At 31.6% G+C, this 24,667-nt stretch overlaps 1 protein-coding gene across 1 annotated transcript; it reads right to left on the bottom strand.

Annotated features, from left to right (window-relative positions):
- Positions 1–18,868: 18,868 nt before the first annotated feature.
- LOC123221427 (probable xyloglucan galactosyltransferase GT12) lies at positions 18,869–24,455 on the bottom strand. Its single transcript, XM_044644283.1, has 4 exons — positions 24,299–24,455; positions 24,149–24,216; positions 23,981–24,040; positions 18,869–20,476 (listed from the first exon to the last, which is right to left on the bottom strand). The coding sequence occupies exons 1-4, from the start codon at positions 24,453–24,455 to the stop codon at positions 18,869–18,871; spliced, it is 1,893 nt and encodes a 630-aa protein (XP_044500218.1).
- Positions 24,456–24,667: the final 212 nt, after the last annotated feature.

The raw sequence follows: 24,667 nt of genomic DNA, 5'->3' as shown, positions 1-24,667 counted from the left end.
GAAATTTTTTCAAACCTATTATTTTGAAACTATTGCATGATCCCAATAGTTGTAATATGACATTTACACCCATAATTTGATATATTTTGTTTAATTATTTGGAGGTGTAATTGTAATTTTTTAAATTATTGGGACAACTTGATATTTTAAAAATTTTAAACAACTCCCAAACTTTTTGCGAATTCCAATAAACCTTTGGCAAATTAAAAAAACCACAATATTTTCAAAAAGTACTATTTACCTCTTGATGTACAATTATATGATATAAACACCCCTATCTATAAGAAAATAGAAAGAACCAATGAGGGTAAAAAAAGAAAAAGGAAATAAAAGGCTTTTTATATAATTCAAAAATTTAAAATATATATTTAATTTTTATTAATTTAGAATTATATAATAATTTTGAAAAGTAAACTAATAGGAATAAAATAATAATTTTACTTCTTAATCCCGTTGTTTTTCACCCAAATTAACGAAGTTTAATTTTGAGTAGAAAAATGTTTCTATGCTTGATTTTAGATAGTAAAATATTATTTATGTCAACTAAGGTGAAAGAATATTTAAGGTTAAATATTAGGTGAAAAATGTAGTCACTAAATAGATTAAAAGAATACCGATAGTGTGATAACAAATTCAAAATGGCCTAAATTGTTACTTTTGCAAACACATCTTAAAACGAGATTATCATATTCTGTTGCCCCACTGATCCAGAACTCAAAATTCAGTTAAATCATTTCCATTAAAAAAATCATCAAAGAGATTAGTTGCAAGTCAAGTGATGAAAACAACTAAGCTGGCAAAGGAAACCAGGAAAATAGACACACACTCATAAGCAAATTCTACATAACCTTTAAACAATAAATTTTGCAATCGTGGTGAATCTCCATTAAAGGAAACCAGGAAAATAGACATTCCAAATCAAAACTAGAACTTGATTATATTAACATGAGTAGGCATAAAAATGACTGAATACTCAATAGCTATTGGAGGTGTGTATAATTCGATTAAAATTGTAAAATTAAATTAAATTACTTAAGAATTATTGTTTAATTTGTAAAATGGTTTTATTTGAGTTAAAAAATTTTCAAAATGTTTTTTTCAATTTGAGTTTTAATTTAGGTGATTTTCAAATCAAAGTAAACTGTAAATCGTATTTTTTAAAATACATATATAACATCATGTTTGACATAATTATCTAATAAACAACTAAGAGTATAACTTGCTTTTTTTCATTTTTATTTTTTCATTTTCTTTACATGTATATCATATATATATATATATATATATATATATATTTCATACTTATTTTACACATGTATATTATGTTTTAAAAAACTATAATTCAGTTAATTTTATTAAATAATATATATATATATATATATATATATATATATATATATATATATATATTTAGAAATAAATGATTTTAAAATGTTGAAATCATGGTAGTTGAATCGTGTATCGTATTGTATAATATGTTTTTTAAAAAATAAAAAAATAAAATATTATAATTGACATGTTATTATTTTAAGAAATATTATAAATACCCTTTACATTTAAAAAATTTCATATACACCCTAACTGTATTACAATTTTCTCTTAAAAAAGTGTATCAATTCGTAGTGGTAATATATAGTTTATTGTACGATACGTTTACTGTATCGTATTAATTTGATACAACTTAAGAGACGTATCGTTTTTTACTTATATTATATCGTATTATACGATATATATATATATATATATATATATATATATATATATATATATATATATATATATATATATATATATATATATATATATAGTATATCATAGGATACTGATAACTATAATTTAAACTGTAATCTAAATCGAATCAAACTGTATTTTTTCAGTTTGATTTGGTTTAAAATTTAAAATAATTTAATTTGATTCGAAAAATTTTCAATAATTTATTTGGTTTAATTTGAAAAAACTCTCAATTCATATTAAATTGAATTGTATATACCCCTAATAGCTAAAAAACAACTACTTTTCTAACTAAATACAAATTGAAATTCAAACTTGGACCTTGACTGAAAAGCCCGACTCAAAACACAAAAAATGCACTAAAATAGAAACCAGCACTTCACACAAAATTAAATCAGTTGTTAAAACCAAAATCCCAACTCCATTTTAATAAAATCATGTATACATATTTTTGGTATATAATTTAAGTATATAAATAATATATCATATTATGATTAGGTTATTTTAAATTAAAGATAAAACAATATTCAATAACATGATTATACATCATCTACGTATCCAAATTATATATAAAAAAATGTACACATATAACATTGTTCTTTGTATTTACACCAATAAAACCATAATTAAACACCAAATCATTCGAAACCCATTTCCACGTCAACATAATTGAACATAAACTGCAAGAAACAAGATCAAACTTGACCAAAAATTCCAACAAATGTAGCTTGGATGGTATAGCGTAGATTTGAGGAGAATCAATGAGATTTATCTCAACATTCAGCTTGTATTAACTCTTTTTGTGTATTTATATGCTACTAACACTAGGTTTCTACTTTCGGTATGTGTGGGATTTCGTTTTTGGGCTTGTAGAAATAAAATACAAATGAAAAATGAAAAGAAAAAAAAAAAACCTATAACAATGAAAACATTGTTTTTGCTTTAATCTTCTCTCTCGGTTTTACATTACTTTAAGTATACCTTTCTTCCTCTGTCTGTTCTATCTGTGTACCTCGTCTTGAAGATACAACTGAGAGACAGATAGTGTGTTTTGGCTATTGAGTTTCAATAATATCGATTTTGGTGCCATACATATGATGGTTTTGCTCTTCAAAACCACATCCATGTTTTTTGAGACTAAAAGTCTCACATTTAATAAATACAATATAAGTGAGTGGTATATAAGTGTGAGGTATTGAATTTTAACACAAGTAAATTGGTTTTGTATAATATGTATTTCATTCTTCATACCTATAGACTCAATATATTTCGATATTATATCAAAGTACAAACCAAATGGTAAACTTATCAACTTAAAGTGTTCCTGAATATAAGTAACAAGACACCCATCCAAAAACAGACCTACTAAACAACGGACCAACAATCGATGATGGTTAAGAGGGTGTTGAAGACTAAAAGTTTCACATCTAATAAATACAATATAAGTGAATGGTATATAAGTGTGAAATGTTGAACCTTAATACAAGTCAATGGGCTTTGATCTTCATATTTATAAACCAAATATATTTCCGGCATCTATTAACAAATGATCTCTCACCATGTCAAATTTAATGATTTAGTGAGACTATTTTGTTTTGAAATCCTTTTTAAGCTTTGGAAGAGACTTGAATTAAATAATACAATAACTAAAGAGAAAATTTATGGCAGAAGTAATCAAACCAAGATGCACAAATTTATACGTGGTTTGGCAATGTTCCTACATACATGGAGCCATCATTCTTTTATTTACTCTAAAGAATATATATCTAAATTTGTTATATTATATAAACTAGAGTTTCTCTTATATAGTAGAACCCAAAATACAATTTTACCCTTATTCAAATTCTTCAATCTTGTCTAACAGTATGGGCATTTCAAAGTGGAACGTTTGATCCACACTTCTAGCTTGCTCATTTTGCATGGTATGAGCTTGTTTCCATTCTCGTTCTCTTTCCTGCAAAACTTCATGCCTGGATCAACTAATGGGTTAACTATTGCAACAACCTATTCCTCTTTGGAACAACCACAATGCTTCTAAAACCAGCAATGACAAAATCTCTAGATTTTAATACTTTTCTATGATACCTGGAAATAATTGTTTCAAGCTTGGAACAAATATGCTTTTCCACTTTGTCATTTGGAATCCTTGTTCAGCTATGATGTAATGCTTGTTCCATTAATCCTTGAACTTTAGGTGAATTGTTATTTGAATATGAGCCACATTTTAACAATCTCCACCTTAACGAATATTCACTCCCTTAGAAGACTTCATCAATCCTGAAAACACTAGCACTTCCATTTATATCTCTAATCCCATTACTACTTAGCAAGTAATGACTTAGAGCAAGTCCAAACAATGTTTAACCTTCTCCAATAGCAACACCTTTGTCAACATATCCATTGCATTCTCTTTTGTGTGCACATTTACCAACAAAATCTCACCTGATGAAATTAACTCTTAAACCTTGTGATAACACGCAACAACATGTTTGGTTCAAGCATGTACACTTGATTCCTTAACGTTTCTATGACACTTTGACCATCACAATATAAACTAAGGATCTATTGATCAAATCCAATGTCTAACATCAACCCTTTAAAACATAATGCTTCTGTTGCCTATTTGTTATTGTCATGTATTTAGCCTCAATGGCGGATAATGCTATTACACTCTACAAAGTAGATCTCCAACAAAACAAACCATTTGCTAATGTAAATATATAGCCCACAATGGACTTCCTATCATCCATATCTCCAAAATTATTCAAATCTAAATAAGCAAGTACAAAGACTAAAGTATTAATTGTGACAAAACAAATCCCTTAAATAGTTATACTTTTCAAGTATAAGAGAATCCTTTTAACTACTTGTCAATGTTCTTTTCCTAGATTAATGATAAACTTGCTGAGCACACTAACTACGTGTGTTAAATTTAGCATATGCAAGCTATAACATACATCTAACACATGACTGTTATCATAGTCAAAACCTTTGACATGAATTGCACCTCATGATCTATGCCTGGGCTCTATTAACAAGCCAACTCAAAATGATCAGCCAATAGAGTACTGACTAGCTTAATTTTGTCCATACCAAATCTCTTCAATACTTTCTCATTATATTTCTTCTATGAGAGCTGTAACTTTCTATTTTTCCTATACACATTAATCTCCATGCAAAGAATTTACTTTACAACACCTAAATTTTTCAAATCAAATTCTTGACTTAACAAAGACTTAAGGTGACAAACATCATCCAAAATCTAATAGCAATCAACATATCATCATCTTAAGTGAACAAATAAATATAAGAGCCATGATTCATACTTAGTCACCATTACATATATATTAAGCCAAATTGAGGGTTGATTTTTGGTTTAACCAAGTGAATTGACCAGTCCAGTTAGTTTTTCAAATCCTTGATAAAACACACAAAATTTTAGGTCTAAACACAAACCAAGCTAATTCAAACTGTAATTTTTCAGTTTGGCTTGGTTTGAAGCATAAAATGTTTGGTTTGGGTTGGTTTGAGATATTTTCAAACTATTTTTATATGTTTGATTTGAAATATTCATAAATTGGACCAAATCAAACTATGCACACTTCTAGATATATTGCACCAAAGAGTTTTATAAAATAACAAACACATCCAAAATTTGACAATATTACTCAAACTTTAACAATAAAAGGGTAGAATGGTCATTTTCATAAATTATAAAACAAAAGAGAAGAAATTGGGCCAAATAACCATTCTCACTTTAAATGATGCAATCCAACTCCTCAATCTCTCACCAAAATGATCTCCCAAGTATTGTGATGACTTATATACAGAATATGAAAGTGACACATATGCCCTTTGTATATAAAGTAAAGAAAACTTAAATCTGATTTTCACTTTGTTCACGAAGTCTCTTTACAATATAAAAGGTCTTACTTTAATGAATCACATTTTTAAATTAAAAAATTGATTAAAAATCCAAAGTAATTATTAAACTGAAATCCAATTTTTTTGGGTTGAATATATGGGAAATATATAGGGATGGTGCTTTTATAGGGCAAGAAAATATCTATTACTATCTCCATTTATAGGGATTTTTTTAGTCTCCATCCTTGTATTCGTTTATTTTGGGAATCCTTACCCAATATTGGATAGGGTGGGACAAGGATTCAAATTTATAATATAATTGGCATGTCTTTACTCTATGAAGGCTGTAAGGGTTCTCCCTTTGTAGTTTTCTTCATATACATCATCAAAATAATATATAAGAGTAGAAATTGAAGAGTGAAGCTTACTTGTCACACCTTTCTAGACATATCAGCGGCTTGTTTCAGGCTGAATTCAACCCTAATTGTTGTGCTTATAGATTGTGTCGTGCCAAGGCCTATCAGAGGCAGGCTATGATGGCTAAGTCGACCCACAAAATGGAAAGGATTGGGCATGACCCAAGACCCTTTGAGTCATGCCTCCGTAGGTCTTTATCGGATCGGTTTGCCATATTATATAGGCCAAACGACTATTTCCCACCCAAGGTTTGATGTTTTCTCAAATACCCACCCGTTAACTATGAAAACACCAAAAGCCCACCCATCAGTGGTTAACTTTAACAGTTTCCGTCAGAAAAAAGGGTAAATGACTGTTTTACCCTTTTCAATTGAAATGACAAAAATGTCCTGCATGCCAAATGACATAATTACCCTTTTCACTAAAATGACCTAAAAACCCTTAAATAAAAAGACCAAAATGAGCTCTCAATTACCAATTTTTCATATTCCATAATTTAACAAGCAATTTCCATGGCCTGAAAACAATGCATCATTTCAGTTTGAATTACAGATTTTCGGTTGGAACTACCTTTGATTATGAAAGTGATGAAATGCAAAGAGTTGTGTAATACATTGCTTAATACTGGCCTGCTTAGAAACCTGAAAATGCAAATCATTTTGATTCATAAATATACTTCAAAGAGTTGTGTAATACATTGCTTAATACTGGCCTGCTTGGAAACCTGGAAATGCAAATAGCTGTGTACTGGAATGCATGTAATAACAGACCATTTTGATTCATAAATCCAAATAGCTGTGTACTGGAATGCATGCAATAACAGACCATTTTGATGCAAATAGCTGTGTACTGGAATGCATGCAATAACAGACCATTTTGATTCATAAATCAACACTGTCAACCCAGAATACTCCTCATATCAACACTGTCAACACACAGAATACTCCTCATAAGCACTAATTCATAAATTAACACTCTCAACACTGTCAACACAGAATACTCCTCATATCAACACTGTCAACACACAGAATACTCCTCATATGCACTAATTCATAAATTAACACAGAATACACAGAATACTTACAGTGAACATTTCACTGAGCTATCCAAAGAATTTACATGCAGAGAACATTTCACTGAGCTATAGAAAAAATTTACATGCTGTGAGGAAGAAGATGAACCAAAAAATTATCCAAAAAATGTTTAAGTGAGCAATTGAGCAATTATCCAAAAAATTTATATAAGGGAAATCCCCAGTTTCATTGCATCTGTGACTCTGGATGCTGTGAGGAAGAAGATGAACCAAACTGACTTTTAGCTGACTGGCTTTCCATGGTTGGGATTGTTCTTCTCTGATATAAGGGGGAAAAAATGAGTAGGTTTAATAAAATAGAAAAAACAGTAGCAAACAGAATGCTAACATATAAACAGAAGCAATACATTTTTTTTGGGTCTTCCTGCATTGTTTGGATTGTATTAGCAGGACCTTTTGTTGTGCCCCAATTCATGGCAGTGACTACACCTAAGTGTAGACACAGGTTTTCTTTTTCTCTCTTCAGTGGGGTCTTTCCTCCTAGCCTTTCTGGGCCTGCCAACTTTGCCATGCCTAACAGGTGGCTGCAGCTTATCTTCACATTCCTCTGGCCAGGTTCTCTTGTCTGGAATAGGATGAATAATTTCAGCATACGTTCTCATATATGCTGAAATTTGTAACCTGTCATCTACAAACTTATCAATGGTAGGGAAGTTCATGTGCAATATTGAGCAGATTGCATGTTGGCAGGGAATCCCAGACAGCTGCCACATCCCACAATCACAGATTCTTTTGTCCAAATTCAAGGTGTATGTTCTGCTTGGAATACCATTCATATCAATCACCTCGAACTCTTGTAGTCCAGCATATGAAATAGAGACATTTTGAGCTGTCTCGATACTTTTGTTCAATTTTTTAACAACAAGTGGGGGCAATGGAGTGACCCATTCAGTCCCTGCCTTCAGCCTACTATAAAGTCTCTTCATTATTCTTCTTCGATACAACTCCAACAAACTGAGAATAGGCAGCTCCCGACCTTCTCCAAGCCAACTATTAAATGTTTCAGACATATTATTTGTGATATGGTCAGATTTGGCTTCAGTGTCAAAGCCAAATCTAGACCATTGATCTGGCTCATTGTCAATTACCCACTTGTAAGCAGTTTCATCCACTGCCTTCATTTTATTTAATGCCTCATGAAAATCCACTTTATTTGATGCTCTAGAAATAACCCAAAATAGATTTCGAAGATGTACCCCAGGGAAAGTTTTCCTGAAATTCGCATATACATGTCTTGCACAAAATCTACTCTTTGCATTAGGCCACTGAGTTTGCAAGACATGTATTATTCCCTTTTGCCTATCACTCATGAAAGTGATAGGCAAGACATCACCCATGAATTCTTTCAACATCCCCAGGAAGTAACCCCAACTATCATTGTTTTCTACTTCACAAACACAGATTGCCAATGGGAATATCCCACTGTTCGCATCAATCGCTACAGCAGACAGCAGGACTCCCCCAAAATGCCCCTTCAGATGGCATCCATCAACCCCTATAAAACGATGACAACCCTCTAAAAAGCCTTTCTTCTGTGCAGCAAAACTTAGAAAAAAGCGATGAAAACGCGGTGTCAAGGGAATTTCATCCCTAATTACCTTTAGGGCAGCTTTTGATCCTGCATTGGTCATCAACACAATATGACAATATTTAAACAGCCAGTTATACGACTCTGCATGCTCCTTTGCTGACAAACCAGTGGCAATTTTCTTAGCCCTATACAATTTTCTATGATTTATCTTTAAAAAATGCTCCTGCTCCAACTGAGAAGCTAGAGGCTTAATGCTACTGCCTTCTTGTGACCTTATAAACCTGCCAAATTTCTCAACTACCCATGATGCACTTGCAGCTGGGTTATCATGAACCCTGAGGCATGTGTGCGTATGCTCGTACTGACGTATTTGGTAGGATTGACCATCTACCATCAGAGCTACATAGAGATGGAATGGGCAGCCTTCTGATCTACACACAACCTTTATTCTTCTCTTCTCATTGTATATCTTTTTTGTAGCAAACCCATGATCAACCGTGTAATCTTTCAGCACACCCCTGAAATGTTCAACACTGTCAAAAACATGTCCAACCTCAAAATAAATCTTCCCATCTGCACCTTTCTTAAAAGCCTTTCCCTTCATATGCCTAGCTAATCTGGTAGCACCATCATCTTCTCCCTCATCACTTTCCCCATCACCATTGTCAGATTTATAATTAAGTCCTCGTGTCTCATCATCATCCTCAACAGATTCAGACCTGATTTCAACTTCGGCATGACTAACAGTCTCATCTTCATGTGATGCATCACTCCAATGAAAGTCATCATCATGCTGGGTAAATTCTTCTCCCTCATCAGAACTTTCTATTGGTTGGGTGTTGGGTGAGTTAGGCTCTGTTGGTTGGGTGTTGGGTGAGTTAGGTTCTGTTGGTTCGGTGTTGGGTTGACTGTGTGAAGGTAGTAGAGGCCGAAGAGATCTGTTTTGTACTGGAATAAATTCAACATACATCTGAATAATTTGCTGACCTACTTTTCTATACTCTTCAAAGACAAACATCATGTCCTCATCACTGGCAATGATGTAATTACCCTCTCCATTAGCTGATCTTGCTTCAACTTTTATCTGCTCACCTGGATAAAGTTGCACCTCCTCATTTTCATTTGCAATACATTGCTTCACATCCTTGATGAACACAATTAAGCTACACTCTTCTGGATCAATATTTCTTATTTCAGATGGTATGCCACAAGCTTCAAATTTAATAGTGAACAACTTTCTAGAACTCATCCTAACAAAACACAGAATTAGTTAAAAGAATAACAATTAATTTGAGACTGAAGGCACAGAAAACACACTATCCCAGCTTACCCAATGACACAACAACAACACTCCTCATGCATAGAAACAAGGCAGTATGTAACATTGTTGTTCATCAGCATGTATGCAAAGAAACAGAAGACTATCACTCATGCAGAATCACTCAAAACAGCATGCAAATGGGTGTGCACTTGACAGAAAGTATCCTACATTATTGTTTAATCATTGTTGCAACTTGCAACACTGTTACACAGCCTTGTTAGACCAGAGAGAATTAAGGTTTTTTGCAACCTTCTCTTTCGCGCCAGTAGTACTGCACTCTCGGGTTTCCCAACTTATGTAACAATGATGCAACTTACCCAATGACACAACAACAACACTCCTCATGCACAAAAACAAGGCAGTATGCAACATTGTTGTTCATCAGCATGTTTGCAAAGAAACAGAAGACTATCACTCATACAGAATCACTCAAAACAACATGCAAATGGGTGTGCACTTGACAGAAAGTATCCTACATTATTGTTTAATCATTGTTGCAACTTGCAACACTGTTACACAACCTTGTTAGACCAGAGAAAATTAAAGTTTTTTGCAACCTTCTCTTTCGCGCCAATAGCACTGCACTCTCGGGTTTCCCAGCTTATGTAACAATGATGCAACTTACCCAATGACACAACAACAACACTCCTCATGCACAGAAACAAGGCAGTATGCAACATTGTTGTTCATCAGCATGTATGCAAAGAAACAGAAGACTATCACTCATACAGAATCACTCAAAACAGCATGCAAATGGGTGTGCACTTGACAGAAAGTATCCTACATTATTGTTTAATCATTATGAAATAGAAACTGATCATGCCCTAACTCATACATAGAAACTGATACATAATTGTTAAAACAGAAACTGATCATGCCCTAACTCATACACAGAAACTGATACATAATACTTAAAACAGAAACTGATCATACCCTAACTCATACACAGAAACTGATACATAATTGTTAAAACAGAAACTGATCATGCCTTAACTCATACACAGAAACTGATACATAATACTTAAAACAGAAACTGATCATGCCCTAACTCATACACAGAAACTGATCATGCCCTAACTCATACACAGAAACTGATACATAATACTTAAAACAGAAACTGATCATGCCCTAACTCCCTCATAGAAACTGATCATCCTCTAACTCACACACAGAAACTGAACATATAACCCATACACAGAACTCAACGCCACCGAAAGTTCTCATACATAAGCCCAACAAAAGCAGTTAATACTCATACACATAATTGAATACTCACCAAAATATAACCCAACCCTAAATAATATGTTAACAGTACACATGCAAAACCCCTACGTTAATTTTTTTTTCCACTCAAATATACGTATAATGCATAACCCTAACATTACAAAGACCATTACAGCACCCAAATACCCTAAAAAACCAAAACCTGTTTCAAACTTCAACTTCCTAATACTCACACAAAACTGAAAACTCACGAAAATAGAAGTCATACACAGAAACTTACGTCAACAGTGGACATGCAAAACCCCCACGTTAATTTTTTTTTTTTTACCTTGCCCTAAAATATACATATAATGCTAACCCTAATATAACACAGACTATAATAGTACCCAAAATATACATATAAGGCTAACCCTAACATTACACAGACTATTATAGTACTCGACAACAAGGATAAACAAGGTATCCGAAAGAATAAACCTCGACGGCAGGAAATATTTTCTGAAGGCCTTAGTTGGAGCAGACTTCGTCGTCATTGCTGTTTAACTCACCACGAAAAGCCACTACACTTGTCGTCGAAACTGTTGGTGATCAGAGTAGCCGAAAACAGCAAACAGGTTGTACTTTCTCGTCTTCTTTCGTACTAAACTACTTCGTCCACCCTTGATAACGTCGAACGATGTCTTGTCGTGGTCGTCTTTGTCATCGCCGTTAAAGGTTCACCGTTGATCACACTGGAGCACAATGAAACAAGGTAAACGAAAGACTTAACGCGAATGGAATGTCGAATGAAAGAATGAAGGCCAAAGGTTTTGTTCAAATTTGAAATCTGACGTCGACTGGACAAGTGTTGCTCGTTCGTTGGTGAAAGAGAAAAATCATTTTTCAAATTGGAGTGAAATGACACAAAGACCCCTTACGTGTCGCATGTTCATTCGCTCACTTTCCCTAGACTAATCCCTAGTCGTCGATTTGTGCCCCAAAAATTGCCACCGTTGATTTCAATATAATCATTCTGCATTTAATACAGACTGCGGCACGTCCTTTGAGCGCACAGTATTCTGCGACTGATTCAAATTTTGTGTGCCCGATTATTTGCTTTTTCGACAGGTGTCTTCTTTTCGTACTGCCACGTCAACCACCAAAGATTTGCAAACCCTGAATCACCAAAAATCGTCGAAAAATCGTTCTGCTTTTCAGATGACAATGCCACGCGTCAGCTATCCGTGCGTTGCGTGTGCACGCGTCCCGTGCAGCATTAAATGTTGCAGGAATTTTTTTTTGTAAAACCGCTTATATTGATTTTAAAATGGAGAGCCAGATTTACCATATTACCCCTTTTTCTGACGAAAACTGTTAAAGTTAACCACTGATGGGTGGGCTTTTGGTGTTTTCATAGTTAACGGGTGGGTATTTGAGAAAACATCAAACCTTGGGTGGGAAATAGTCGTTTGGCCTATTATATAACTTTTTTATATTTTAAATTATTTTTTTGTAGGTTGGGTCAGTTAGCTTGTGAGGTTACTCTAAAGTTATCTGACACGACCTACATAACTTGTAAATATGAAATGCCCTAGAAAAATTATAAGTTATGGCCCCATGAGTTGGGTTTTTTTTAATCCTTTGAGCATGTCTACCCCTCTTTTTAGAGATGACCAAAGAATTAAGGATGACTTCATATTTAGGAACCCAAAATTTAGGGATATTAATTTAAATAGTCACATTTTTTTGTTTTTTTATACATATGTAGCCACATTTTTTCTAATTATACAAATATAATTACTTTTTAGCTTGATTTTGCTTCTAAAAAGAGAAAATTTTGGAATTTAGGGTTGGTTAGATTGGTTGATCAGTTGGCTAGCCAAATGTGTTATTTTATGTTTTGACTAGATAAATATAAACTCTAAGAGTATTTTAAATATTTTATGTTTTTGACTATATATGTATAATAGGAAAAAAGTGACTTCATATATATACAAGGGAAAAAATGAGACTATTTTAATTAATTTTATATATATATATATATATATATATATATATATATATATAAAATTAAAATTCAACGTTCATTCCCTCTTCTGTCTCTTTGGATATTTAACTATTAAACTTCCATATTCATGCCCTGTTATTGTTGCCTGCAACAAGATGTTTTGTTCTTTTGAGGCCAATTATTAAGATTAATAATAATAAAAAAAAATCTTTATTAACGAGTATCTATTCTAATCTAGCTAATATAGATACAAATTCTTACTGTTACAACATAGACAAGTACGTCTAATCTGATCCAGTTCTTCTTTGAGCTGTTCTATTATCTTATCTTTCTCACCGATCATCTCTTTAAGTTTGATATTCTCATCTTTAAGAGCTTCAAATTGACATAAAATAACTTCAATTTGTGCCTCAATTGCCTCATCACTCAACTCAAATGCACTCTCCACCAATCTTAGAACTCGCCACAAGCTCACCAGAACAATCAACCCACCTCCTTTTTCCTTAAAAAATATTTCCAAAATCATCGCTCCAATCACAACAACTCCATCAATCACATAGCCCGGACGGCTAAAGAATGAGCTGCCTAGTCCTATTGCTAAACCAACTATTTTAACCGAAAGTAGAGTTAATATAACAATCTCTACCCAATGGTACCAAACTTGCTCTAAATGGTACTTTTTTTCAGGTGCGCAAGACAGCAATGAAGAAGAAAGTTCAAGAATCGTGACAATGAGATCGACAAGCAGCAGAATGATTGTGACTACGCGAACCATGGTTGATTCTAAAAACTCGACGAGGCAATTTCTCCATGGCGCTTTGTTCAGGGTTATTTGTGTAGGAATATTAAACAAGTTCTTCCATTCAAGCTTTCTGTGGTAATTTTTGATTAGTTTTGTGATGGATAATTCAACAGATTCAATGGAGGAGGGAACGTTTGAGGGGTTCATTTGTAAGAATATAAGCTTTTGAGCTTGCTAGGATCTTAAATATGGCATTTATCATGAAGTGGAGTTATTTTAAAGGCAAGTAAAGTGCAATAAGTTTCAGATTTACATGCTTTGGGGTCACATTACGGTTATTGTTGCTATATCTAATGAAGATGCGTCACGAATTATAAAAGATTATAACTTTATATCCTTTTTCAGTTGTCCGTACCTAACCAACTCAGTTTATTATAAAAAATAAATTACATAAAAAATAACTCTTACACAAGAAAAGATCTTATGAGTCATGGTCATATCAACTTGGGAATGAAATCCAGACTTCAGAATTGAATAGGTTTTTTTTTTTTAATTATTATTATTATTATTACTATGATATAATTATCAATAAATTTTGAAATTTCCTACCTCTGAACTTATATTGAAATGCATCTCAGTTATATAAAGGTGATCTGATTATAGGAACTTTATCTGGTTTGAAATAGATTTCTACTATGTACTTAAAAGCTAGAATTCTTATTTCTGGAAACCTTCTTAAAAATTGTAAATTAGATGGTTTCATAGCAAAAGACTTTTACTGGTTGTATTTTGTTGAGGGGAATATAATTATTCATGATTGGATTTCCCAAATCCATCCAAATAGTTTAATAAAATTTTGCCTCTCTCTCTGTCTTTTTTTAAAGAAGGAACCTTACTTCAGTCATCACCTATTTTGTGTCTTTTCAAGAGGTATCCTTTCAATTTAATCAGGTCTAAATTAACTACACCAAATAAGAGAAAACTTAGAGTTTAGTGACCAACCTCATAATTACTTAACTAGAGAAGTCGAAAGTTTGATATTATTTTTTAGTAAATTTTGAATGCATATTCTCTTGGGTGTTTCTCTCTTCATTGCTCAAGTTACATATAGAGGTTTTTTATGGCTCATTTTATATTTGTTGGCATGACCTACAAATTTGGGCACGACACACAAATAAAGCTAGTCATGTCGAGCGTCATCGAAAGGCTCACAAGTCGACACAATATAGCCTGCAAAATCTAATTGAAAATTATAATTTTACCCGTTAGCTTACATGCCTCAATTTATAACTCAAATAATTTTCTCATAATCATAAATCAAAGATATTTTTCACATTTTCGAGCCTATCTTAATTTTATCTCAACCTTTAACTTTCACTCATCATGTACATACTCATAATTATCATGCTTTATCTCTCTCTTAGGCATCTCTTGGTACTTCCATGTAACATATATGTCCCTAAATATCTCTTAGAGCATCTCCGCTAACAATTTTCCATTACTTTTGGACATGTGCTCAACATTTTTTATATGCTTGACCATGCACTAACTTTGTACTAGCATGCCTCTAATTTTGGCATGACTTGGTATTATTGCGTACCCTATGTGTCCATACAATTCTTCGGGATATTGTAACAAACAATTAGGTATAAACTGTGATCACTCATTCGTGTTTTGTTTGGATGTATGATTGTAATTCATAGATTAATGGGCATGTATTCATTTCTCTTATGCACCAGCTCCTCATTCATGGGCAAATTTAACTGACACAATGCATAGTTGTGTGTCTCATGAATAATCATACACAGTCGTCTTATGCACAATTTCCTCATGCATGTTATGTCAAACTAAGTCCCTATGTATGAGCATATATTTCCTTTGCATGATACATCTCATGTCATGAATAACTCCCTTCCTTCTCCTTCATGATCACACTAATGCTAGGGGTAAAATTGTCTTTTCATCTTTATGAATCTTTGTCCACCCCTTACACATGATCATCCACCACAATCTATCCTACATGTCATTGATGGTTGTACGTGTCCTTTTTATAGTTGTTTATTAGACTTCAAAATTTTAGTCGTATCAAATGTGTGAGAGTTCATGGTTATAAAAATCATGAACAATACATGTTACAGTCGTTTTTGTCCTTGGAACAATTGTGCATATGCATCTAGAACGTTATTCTATGACTGTTTTACTTATTTTCTCATAACATAACTCAACCGACTGCATTTCTTAGTGTTTTTAACACATATCAAGCATAAAAAGAATCAAATAGTCTTGTTACGACTTAGAGTATAGTCTCTAAGTCAACCCTAGATATTTCTCATTCATCCAACATTCTTATCAATGGAATAATGAACTTATATTGTTTATTCCTATATCTAAACATGCCTGTTATCAGATTTTATTAAATATCCTCTTTACTCAACCAACATATAAAGAAATACACAGGTCCAACAATCAACTAACATCTCATGCATTGATTTTCATTATTTGATATTAATATGTGTATAAACATCCAAATCAATATGTAGTCCATGTGACCACATGAGCTTATACTACAAATCCATCATCATAATACCTATTCCATTACCACATGAATTTTACATACATAAAATCGAATCCAAGCTCCAACTTACTGTAAGTCCTAACTAGTGAAGTTTGGTGCAATCTTTCCTCTTCTTTGATTGTCAAAAAAATTCCTCTTTGGTGGTTAGAATCTTGTTGGAATTCTCACTTAACGTTTTGGGATAAGGATGTGTGTGATAACTAGTAATGAATTAATGATTTGTAGCTTAAATCTTGGAACATGATTCTTTAAATAAAATCATTCAAAAATTGATGTTGATGTACAATCGTGCATCCTATAATGTTTCTTGAGGTTGCATGAGATCCATATTGTCCGCGTGGTAGGTTCATGAATGAGCGTTCACTTTCTATGCACAATCGTTCATCAGGATAAAATTCAGATTTTTAGCTTTAGTCAATTTCTTCCAATACATAAACATACCTCATTTATAAAATGACTAATTGAACCCTAAATATTGCTTATGGGTGTTACACCATCTCTACCACATACTTGAAAGCATCGCAAGTCGAGACTTTATCCTTTTGACCATAAATCCATTCCTTAACAATTGCAAAAAACTCTACATTGAGAAAATCCTCAAGATCTTCATCATCAATATCAACTTTCAGATTGCACATTTCTTCTTCATTCAAGTCACATTGTGGTTATGTCATTTTTGTATTAGTTTACAAACAATAGTGATTGTCCTTTCACTAAAGTGGAAGCTTTATTTGTTTTTAATTCCTCAAAATGATTTTCTTGAATTTTTGCCCTTCTTTTCCACGACTTACTGTTATATAAAGAGGTGTTGCTTGTTTTATTTTTCAAGCTAATTCTATGAGATATAAAAAATTATGATCATCTTAAATTTCGTAAGATAATTTGTTGATTGAGTTTTCACTATTCATTATAATGTTGATACACTTTCATAGTAGATTGATCCAAATAAGAGCTCAAAACCTTAACCAATAATTTGTATATAGTCTCTTGTTCAATTATCAACATTCTCTAACTTCTATCAACGTATATTGTAGTGTTGTCAACTGCAAATATCGATCTATTGCCTTTTGTATCTAATCATAATATACTGATTCAATCATTTTAAAAAAATTCATGCAATTAGTAAAACAAAATTGGTTATAACAACATTTGTCTAAATACATGAATATATAATAATATTTTACCAATAATAATGTAAGATAACCTACAAATTTCATATGGTAATAAATAAATAAATAAATAAATAAATAAATAAATATATATATATATATATATATATATATATATATATATATATATATATATGTATGTATGTATGTATATATATAAGCATAATCTATAAAACATCAATAAAACTGTATATTTTCATAAATTTTTAAATCACCCTTAATGGTTTAAAAACTTGCACTGAAAGTGCTCATGCCTACCCTTGCGTTGCCCAAATTACTCTTACCCTTAGTTCCTTATACTTTTGCAAAAAATATAACTCAAAATCACATCAATCTATTATTTAAATGTATAAATGAATTAAATAAAAAGTTAAGTACCCTTCTTATAACTAAAATTCAATATAAAATAATAGAATTGACGGAATAATAAAATATGAGTAATTACTCTTATCTTATAAATAATTAGAGAATTTACTCTTATCTTAAACTTATCCAAGATTTCTTAATATTTTGTACAAAATCTAACTATAAATCATATAAACAAGGTTAACAATCATACTTATAACTTGGATTAACAACAAAAATTGAGAATTTAAGAAAAAATAGGGTAAGATCAAGAAATATAGGGTAGGCACGATTGCTTATTCCATCGCTTCAACACATGATTTCTTCTATTTTCAAACAAATTTCAAACAAAACTTTGATAAACCAAACATGAAATTGTACTTTTAATTAAAAATCACAATAATAACGAAGAATTAATGAAAAATTAAAATTAAAATTAGAGTTATTCATAGTAAAAGCAAACCAAGCTAACCCCCATAATTCTTCAAATTTTGTCTCGATTCTTGAAAATATAGAAAAAAATTTAATGAAATATTTACTTCCTCCAATTAAGAAGAATTTGTTATTTTCACACAGAACCTTATTTAATTTAATTTCTTTTAGTTCGGAGGTTAAAATAAAGCAACTAATGCAACTTACAAATGCAATATGAAATATATTTTGCTTTATGAATTCCCTATTTATTACACCAATAAAATTGGTCGTACCCAATTTTAAATATCTAATTGAGTATTTTGTTATCATGTAATTACGTGATTTTTAAATTGATAATAAAATAACATTTAATTATATGATAATATATAATTTGAATATTTGATTAAACACTTAAAATTGAGTGTATATAACATTACTCCTGGTACACATTGTCCTTAATAAAATTGAAGTAAATTGTGTTCTTCAAATGTTCCGGATAATTTTAATTTCCAACTGTTCTCTTCTGCAAATCCGATCCTTGGATCTTTCCCATCTTTCATTTTCTTCCTAACTTCCTCAACCCTTTTAAGAACTCCTCTAACTGCAATGGAAAATGCATCTTCAAACTCCTTGTTCTTACTCCCCCACGGATCTCCATAAACTATTTTTGGAATTAGTCCTATTACCTCATTTCTCATACTTAAAATTTCTTCTTCAGTAAATCTAAGCAAAGTATCATTGATACTTTCTCTCCTATCCCTTAGGCCGTTCTCTGGAATAAACACTGAATATTTTGTGTAGTTCTTGGGTAAATACCATATATATTGAGCATAAGCGGAACCCGGGTGAAAGAAAACTGGAATGCACCCCGCTAGAATTGAATCGAACGTTGATCGCCTAGTGGGCGAATCGCCTGGTGGCTGTAGGCAAAATACTGAATCTTGAAATACTTTCATCACTTCAACTGGATTGTCACATACTTTATAATCAGAAGAACAATCAAGAAGCTTGCAAAGTCTCCTTGAGGATAGACATTGGCTAATAATCTCACCTCTAATTGAATCGTTATAAGGCCTAGGTGCCCCTACAAAAGAGAACAAATAGTTCCTTTTGGTATTTCTCACTTTGTTTTGCCATTGAAGCACTTTACTATCACTTGAAGGATGAAAATATGTGGGGTATGGTATAGCAAATTCATTGCTCCACGAAGTTGTTTCAATTGTCAAAATGGTCATGTTCATAGATTCAGGCAAACACATAAGCTTACTACCCCAGTCTGAATTGGCATCATTTTCTCTTCGAAAATCCCAAGCAACTCTACCGGCGACAAAGAAATGATCTCTACCCCACATTCTCTTCCATTCAGGTTTTGCTGCGACCCACTTCGCCATTTCAATAGCCAAAGAATCTTTCACAGTAGAATTGTAATCCCAAAGATAGCGACCCACATCAAGACCAGCATAAAAAGGTACATAAATTGCAGAAGCTAACGATGAATTACTCGTTAAGCATTTATATTGCTTCATCCTGTTATGAAATATTACTTCTAACATGAATTGATTGGTCGAATACCAACCATTTTTTTGTAAAATTCCTTTCTGATTCTTCACTCGAGGACCAAGACCCGAGTTCCTTATAAGCGGGCACATATCGAACCATTTGTTAAGTTTTCGACAATTCTTAAGAATGTCGACGTTGAAATGGCTTGGAAGATCATGAATATAAATGTATTGGGCTATACATGAATCTGCTACATGATGAGATATATTTTTCATTATCTCTTCCTTACTCCATGGATCATGATTTGTTTCATTGTTAACAAACCTTGTGACATTGCCTGTAGCTAATTGAGAACTCATGCTGTTACCAAAGTTGATAACTAAATCTGTAGATCCAATTTTTTCACTGATTACAGCGAAATCATCAAGGAAAAACAACACCAAGCTGAAAACAATGGAAAAAAGGATGACTAACCAGAGTCTTTTTCGGCACTTTTCGACGATTTGTTTCTCCATATGCCCTTTAAGAGTCTGTTTACTTAGTTCCTGGTTAAATGTAATCTTCTGTAGGATCAATGAAGAGATTGGGATAAAAGAGACTTAAGAATCATAGAAAGTTATTCTTGAGCATTTCAAAAGAAAACAAAAACAACTGATGATAATGGTGTTTCATTCGAGAATGACAGATATGCGCAAGCTGGTTATATAAGCCATTAAATTACGGCAACGACAGCTTCAAGTCGACAAAACGTAACCGGCGACTGATTTTTTTTTTTAAAATTAATTATTATCAAAAATTTGACATAACATTTTCGTTAACGACAAGAACCTAATAATTTTTTTTTTCTTTTTTTGGAAAATTTTCAAATTAAAATAAAAAACAATATGTTAAAATCTCAAATCAAATTAAAAAATTTGTATACTTCAAACCAAACTGATCTAAATATTTTAATCCTTGAACTATAGTTTGTGCTTAGAAAAACTTCCAATAAAACTATATACAATTTAAATGAGCATCGAATTGGCTACCAATGATAATATATTATTATATAATTAAATAATTTTAAATTAAAAATAAAATATTATTCAATTATGTAATAATCATCATCATTAGTATTTAAATTGATTTACATGTGTAGTTGTATGTATGTAGAGCAAGATCCATAGTTTAGCACTTTAACTCAACTTGGCCAGAGTTTCAAATCTATGTATTAGCTTAGTGCGATAGACACAAAAGACGATTTAGAGTTCAACGTTTAAAGTAAAGTTGGCAAAAAAGTTTTCACTGCATAATATTTTAAATGCATAAGCCTCATTTTAATTTGTTGCATTACTTGCCTGAGTTATGCTAAGTTAAGGCTATGTAGGGGACACACGTGAAATAAGTTAAGTATGGATTTAACCTTTTTGATATGGTGGGCAATAGACATCTTTGATGAAGTGTAAACTCTAATAATATTTAAATGATATCATTTCGAAGCTAACCAAGAGTCACTATAAGGTTGTCGTCAAGGGGTGAAAACCCCTAGTGCGGGTTAAAGGGGAAAGAGCCCCCTTGTGAGGGTTTCATTGCTTGATCATAGGATAAGACTTTGATCACGCTTAAATGATATTTAATAAGGGATTTATGTGAAAAAATAAAAATAATAATAATCTAGACCTTACTTAAAAAAAAAAACCCCTTAACTAGTAAAATTTTAATTTATCTCGTGTGCAAAATATAAATTTACCCTATAAATATTACTATCTAGTTAAATATCATATAACTTTTACTACATGTTATGTCTACAATTAATTTTAATTTTCCCCTTAAAATGTTTGGTGTCAAATATCATTGAACAATGTTGACAAACATGGTTTGCCCAATAGGCGTGATCACGCTTATTGGGCAAATCACGCCTATCAACAGATTTTTTAACATTTATCTATTAGAATTTCAAAATCCATACCCCAAATGTAAAACATAGTTTTTAACAATAAACATCTAAAAATCAACATCAAACTCTAAAAGATACATCCATTTACCTCTTTATACTAAGCCTTACACCCATTTACAACAAAATTTAGTTTGGAAATTTGTGATTTTTGACCAAGATTTCCCTGTCTTCATTCTATTTATGGATTTAGTATGGTTGTGCTTACTACAATATCTGCTTTATATGGAAGGTAAAATCCTCTAATCCTATTCTAATGACCATATCCTTATAATTTATGAAGTGTTCGTTAAAATTTATAAACTTCCTAAAATACTTTATTTAATTAATTACCCCTCAAATCAAGCACTTATATTATACAATAATGTTATATGTATTTATAATAAGTATTGATTTACATATTCATGATAATGTGTCATCATGTGATTATATGTTCTTTTTATCTTTAATTAAAAATTACTCAATTATACAATAATACATTATCATTAATAATCAGTTTGATACTTATTATAAATATATATAATTTTATTGGTCCAAGATATATTAAAAATTCAATCTTGGAGCATGAGTACTTATATAGGTTATAAGTGGCTTATATGATCTTCCTTTTGTAGAATTCTTTCCTTTTTAAAATGGTAGAATTTGTATAAGGTAAGATATCAAAAAGAAAATAGGAATGTGGAAATTATTTCATATTAGGATAGTACTAAAGAGTCCATATATGACTAGAAATTCATTTGAGATTTATCCTTCTTATAAATACGGTAATTAATAAGAGAATACTATTTATAAAGGAAACAAGATCTTTCCTTGTAAATTGTTCTCTTTTAACAAAGATTTTATATATGGTAATAAATCTTTGCAGCTATAGAATTCATATGGTATAATGAAAAAGTTACTCATATTCCTTTTATGATAATGTAATTAATATCTGCCATTAAATAATAGTAATAATATGAGACCCACTTTTTTGGCCTAGGAAAATCCGGAATCTACACTATTTATGTTTTTTGGTAAATAATTTTTTCGAGTTTTCACACGTATGACAGAGGTTTGAACCCAAATTTTTTATATGAAAATTCTATTTATTGCCCATTTAAAAAAAATTATGAAAAAAATTTCAATGAATCCCTCATGCATAGAATCATATTCAATAAACATATCTACAAAAACTAAAAATATAATTGAATGACAAACTAAATCTTCTATCTGGTTTAAAATCATTTTTCAAGCTTAAAAAGAAGTCAAAATTTGATCTTTGATCTAGCTAACAATTTTATTTGAGGATAAAAAAATTGCATAATCTTAGAAAAAAGTACGAGCAAATACAAGGATTATTTATTTGTCACCAAAATTTGAATTTTCGAGTATTTTTTTAGAATCTATAAATGCATATGACCTCTAGATCTGGAGGTAATTAATTAAAATGGATTTTTTAAAATGTGAAAATATATCTATTATTTAAAATTACTGGTTGAGTTTAGAATTTATTATCCATGAAATTATATTAAATGTCCATTTTTCTTATTTTTAAGCAAAAACGCCCAATTTTCCTATTCCTAAGAAAAAATGCCCTAAACTTTTTTTAAAGTACCAAAATTACCCTTTACCACATCTATATAAACCCTCTCACTCACTCTTATTATACACACTTTTCATATCACTCAAACACTCACTCTCACTCTCATTTTTACTCAATATCAATTAGTACGGGTCCGTTTGGAAGGAAGAAATTCGTATTTCTGAATTCGAATAAAAAAAATGTCAGTTCATGAAAAAAAAGTATTTATACAAATCTTAACTCTAAACTTAATTTTATTTGTTAAATCTAGTTTGTATGTCATGTAAAAGGGGTATTTGAATATTAGAAAATAATATAAGGGTTAAATGAAATGTTAGAAAAATATGTGGGGCATTTTGATAGTACACAATATATAAAGGATTTAAATAACATGTTAATAATAGATAGATATATTTTGATACAAGACAACATATAAGGGTGTTAAATGAAGTGTTAGATATTTATGGAGGGTCAAATGAAATGTTATAAAAATATGAAGGGTATTTTGATATTAAAATGAATTAATCGATGACAATTAATTAAAAAATAGAGTTTCACTGATAAGTGATATACCTCAAATCGGAGAGATGATGTAATAGAAGCATCAACCGATATCCCCTCGTGGCGACTACCCTAAGATAATAGTAATAATAACTTAATCAGTGATATTTAATATAAAATAAAATCAAAATATAGTAACAATATTTAACATTAAATATTTCTAAGAAATTAAATACAGACCTTATGTGGCTGATGGGATGGAATTGACCTATCAATAGGAGAGGTCGTCCTGACACCGTCATGTCTATCTTGTACAAAGTTAATATAGTTGTCAAAGTAATAACAACATATAAATTTTTATAAGCAATAAATGAGATGTGGTTTTACAACCTCCTCGACTAGGGGCTAGATATGTACTCATGACGATTTCCTCCAAACGAGTCAGACGATCCTCTAATCGAGTTATCTGAGAGGATACATCGTCGCGTAATCGAGTCATTTGTGAAGACACCTCATCACGAAAACAGGAAATCTCATGTAAAATCATAGCGTCTCAATACGCTAATGCAACATCTACTATGGATAGACTGGTGATACATAGAGGACACTCCTCTGTGACAGGATGGGTAGCATGATCCTCAACCCCAGGAAAGTATGCGGTCTCGGTCGCTGGACTTTGAACTACAAGGGGACATGAAGGCTGATCCATAACAGGAGGTTGAGATGGCTCCTCAAGTGTCCTAGGAGTATCAATGGGTA

This window comes from Mangifera indica, chromosome 7 (assembly GCF_011075055.1).
Source record: "Mangifera indica cultivar Alphonso chromosome 7, CATAS_Mindica_2.1, whole genome shotgun sequence".
Classification (NCBI taxonomy): Eukaryota; Viridiplantae; Streptophyta; class Magnoliopsida; order Sapindales; family Anacardiaceae; genus Mangifera; species Mangifera indica.
The sequence above is the reverse complement of the archived record's forward strand: the minus strand, read 5'-3'. Positions and strand labels throughout refer to the sequence as shown.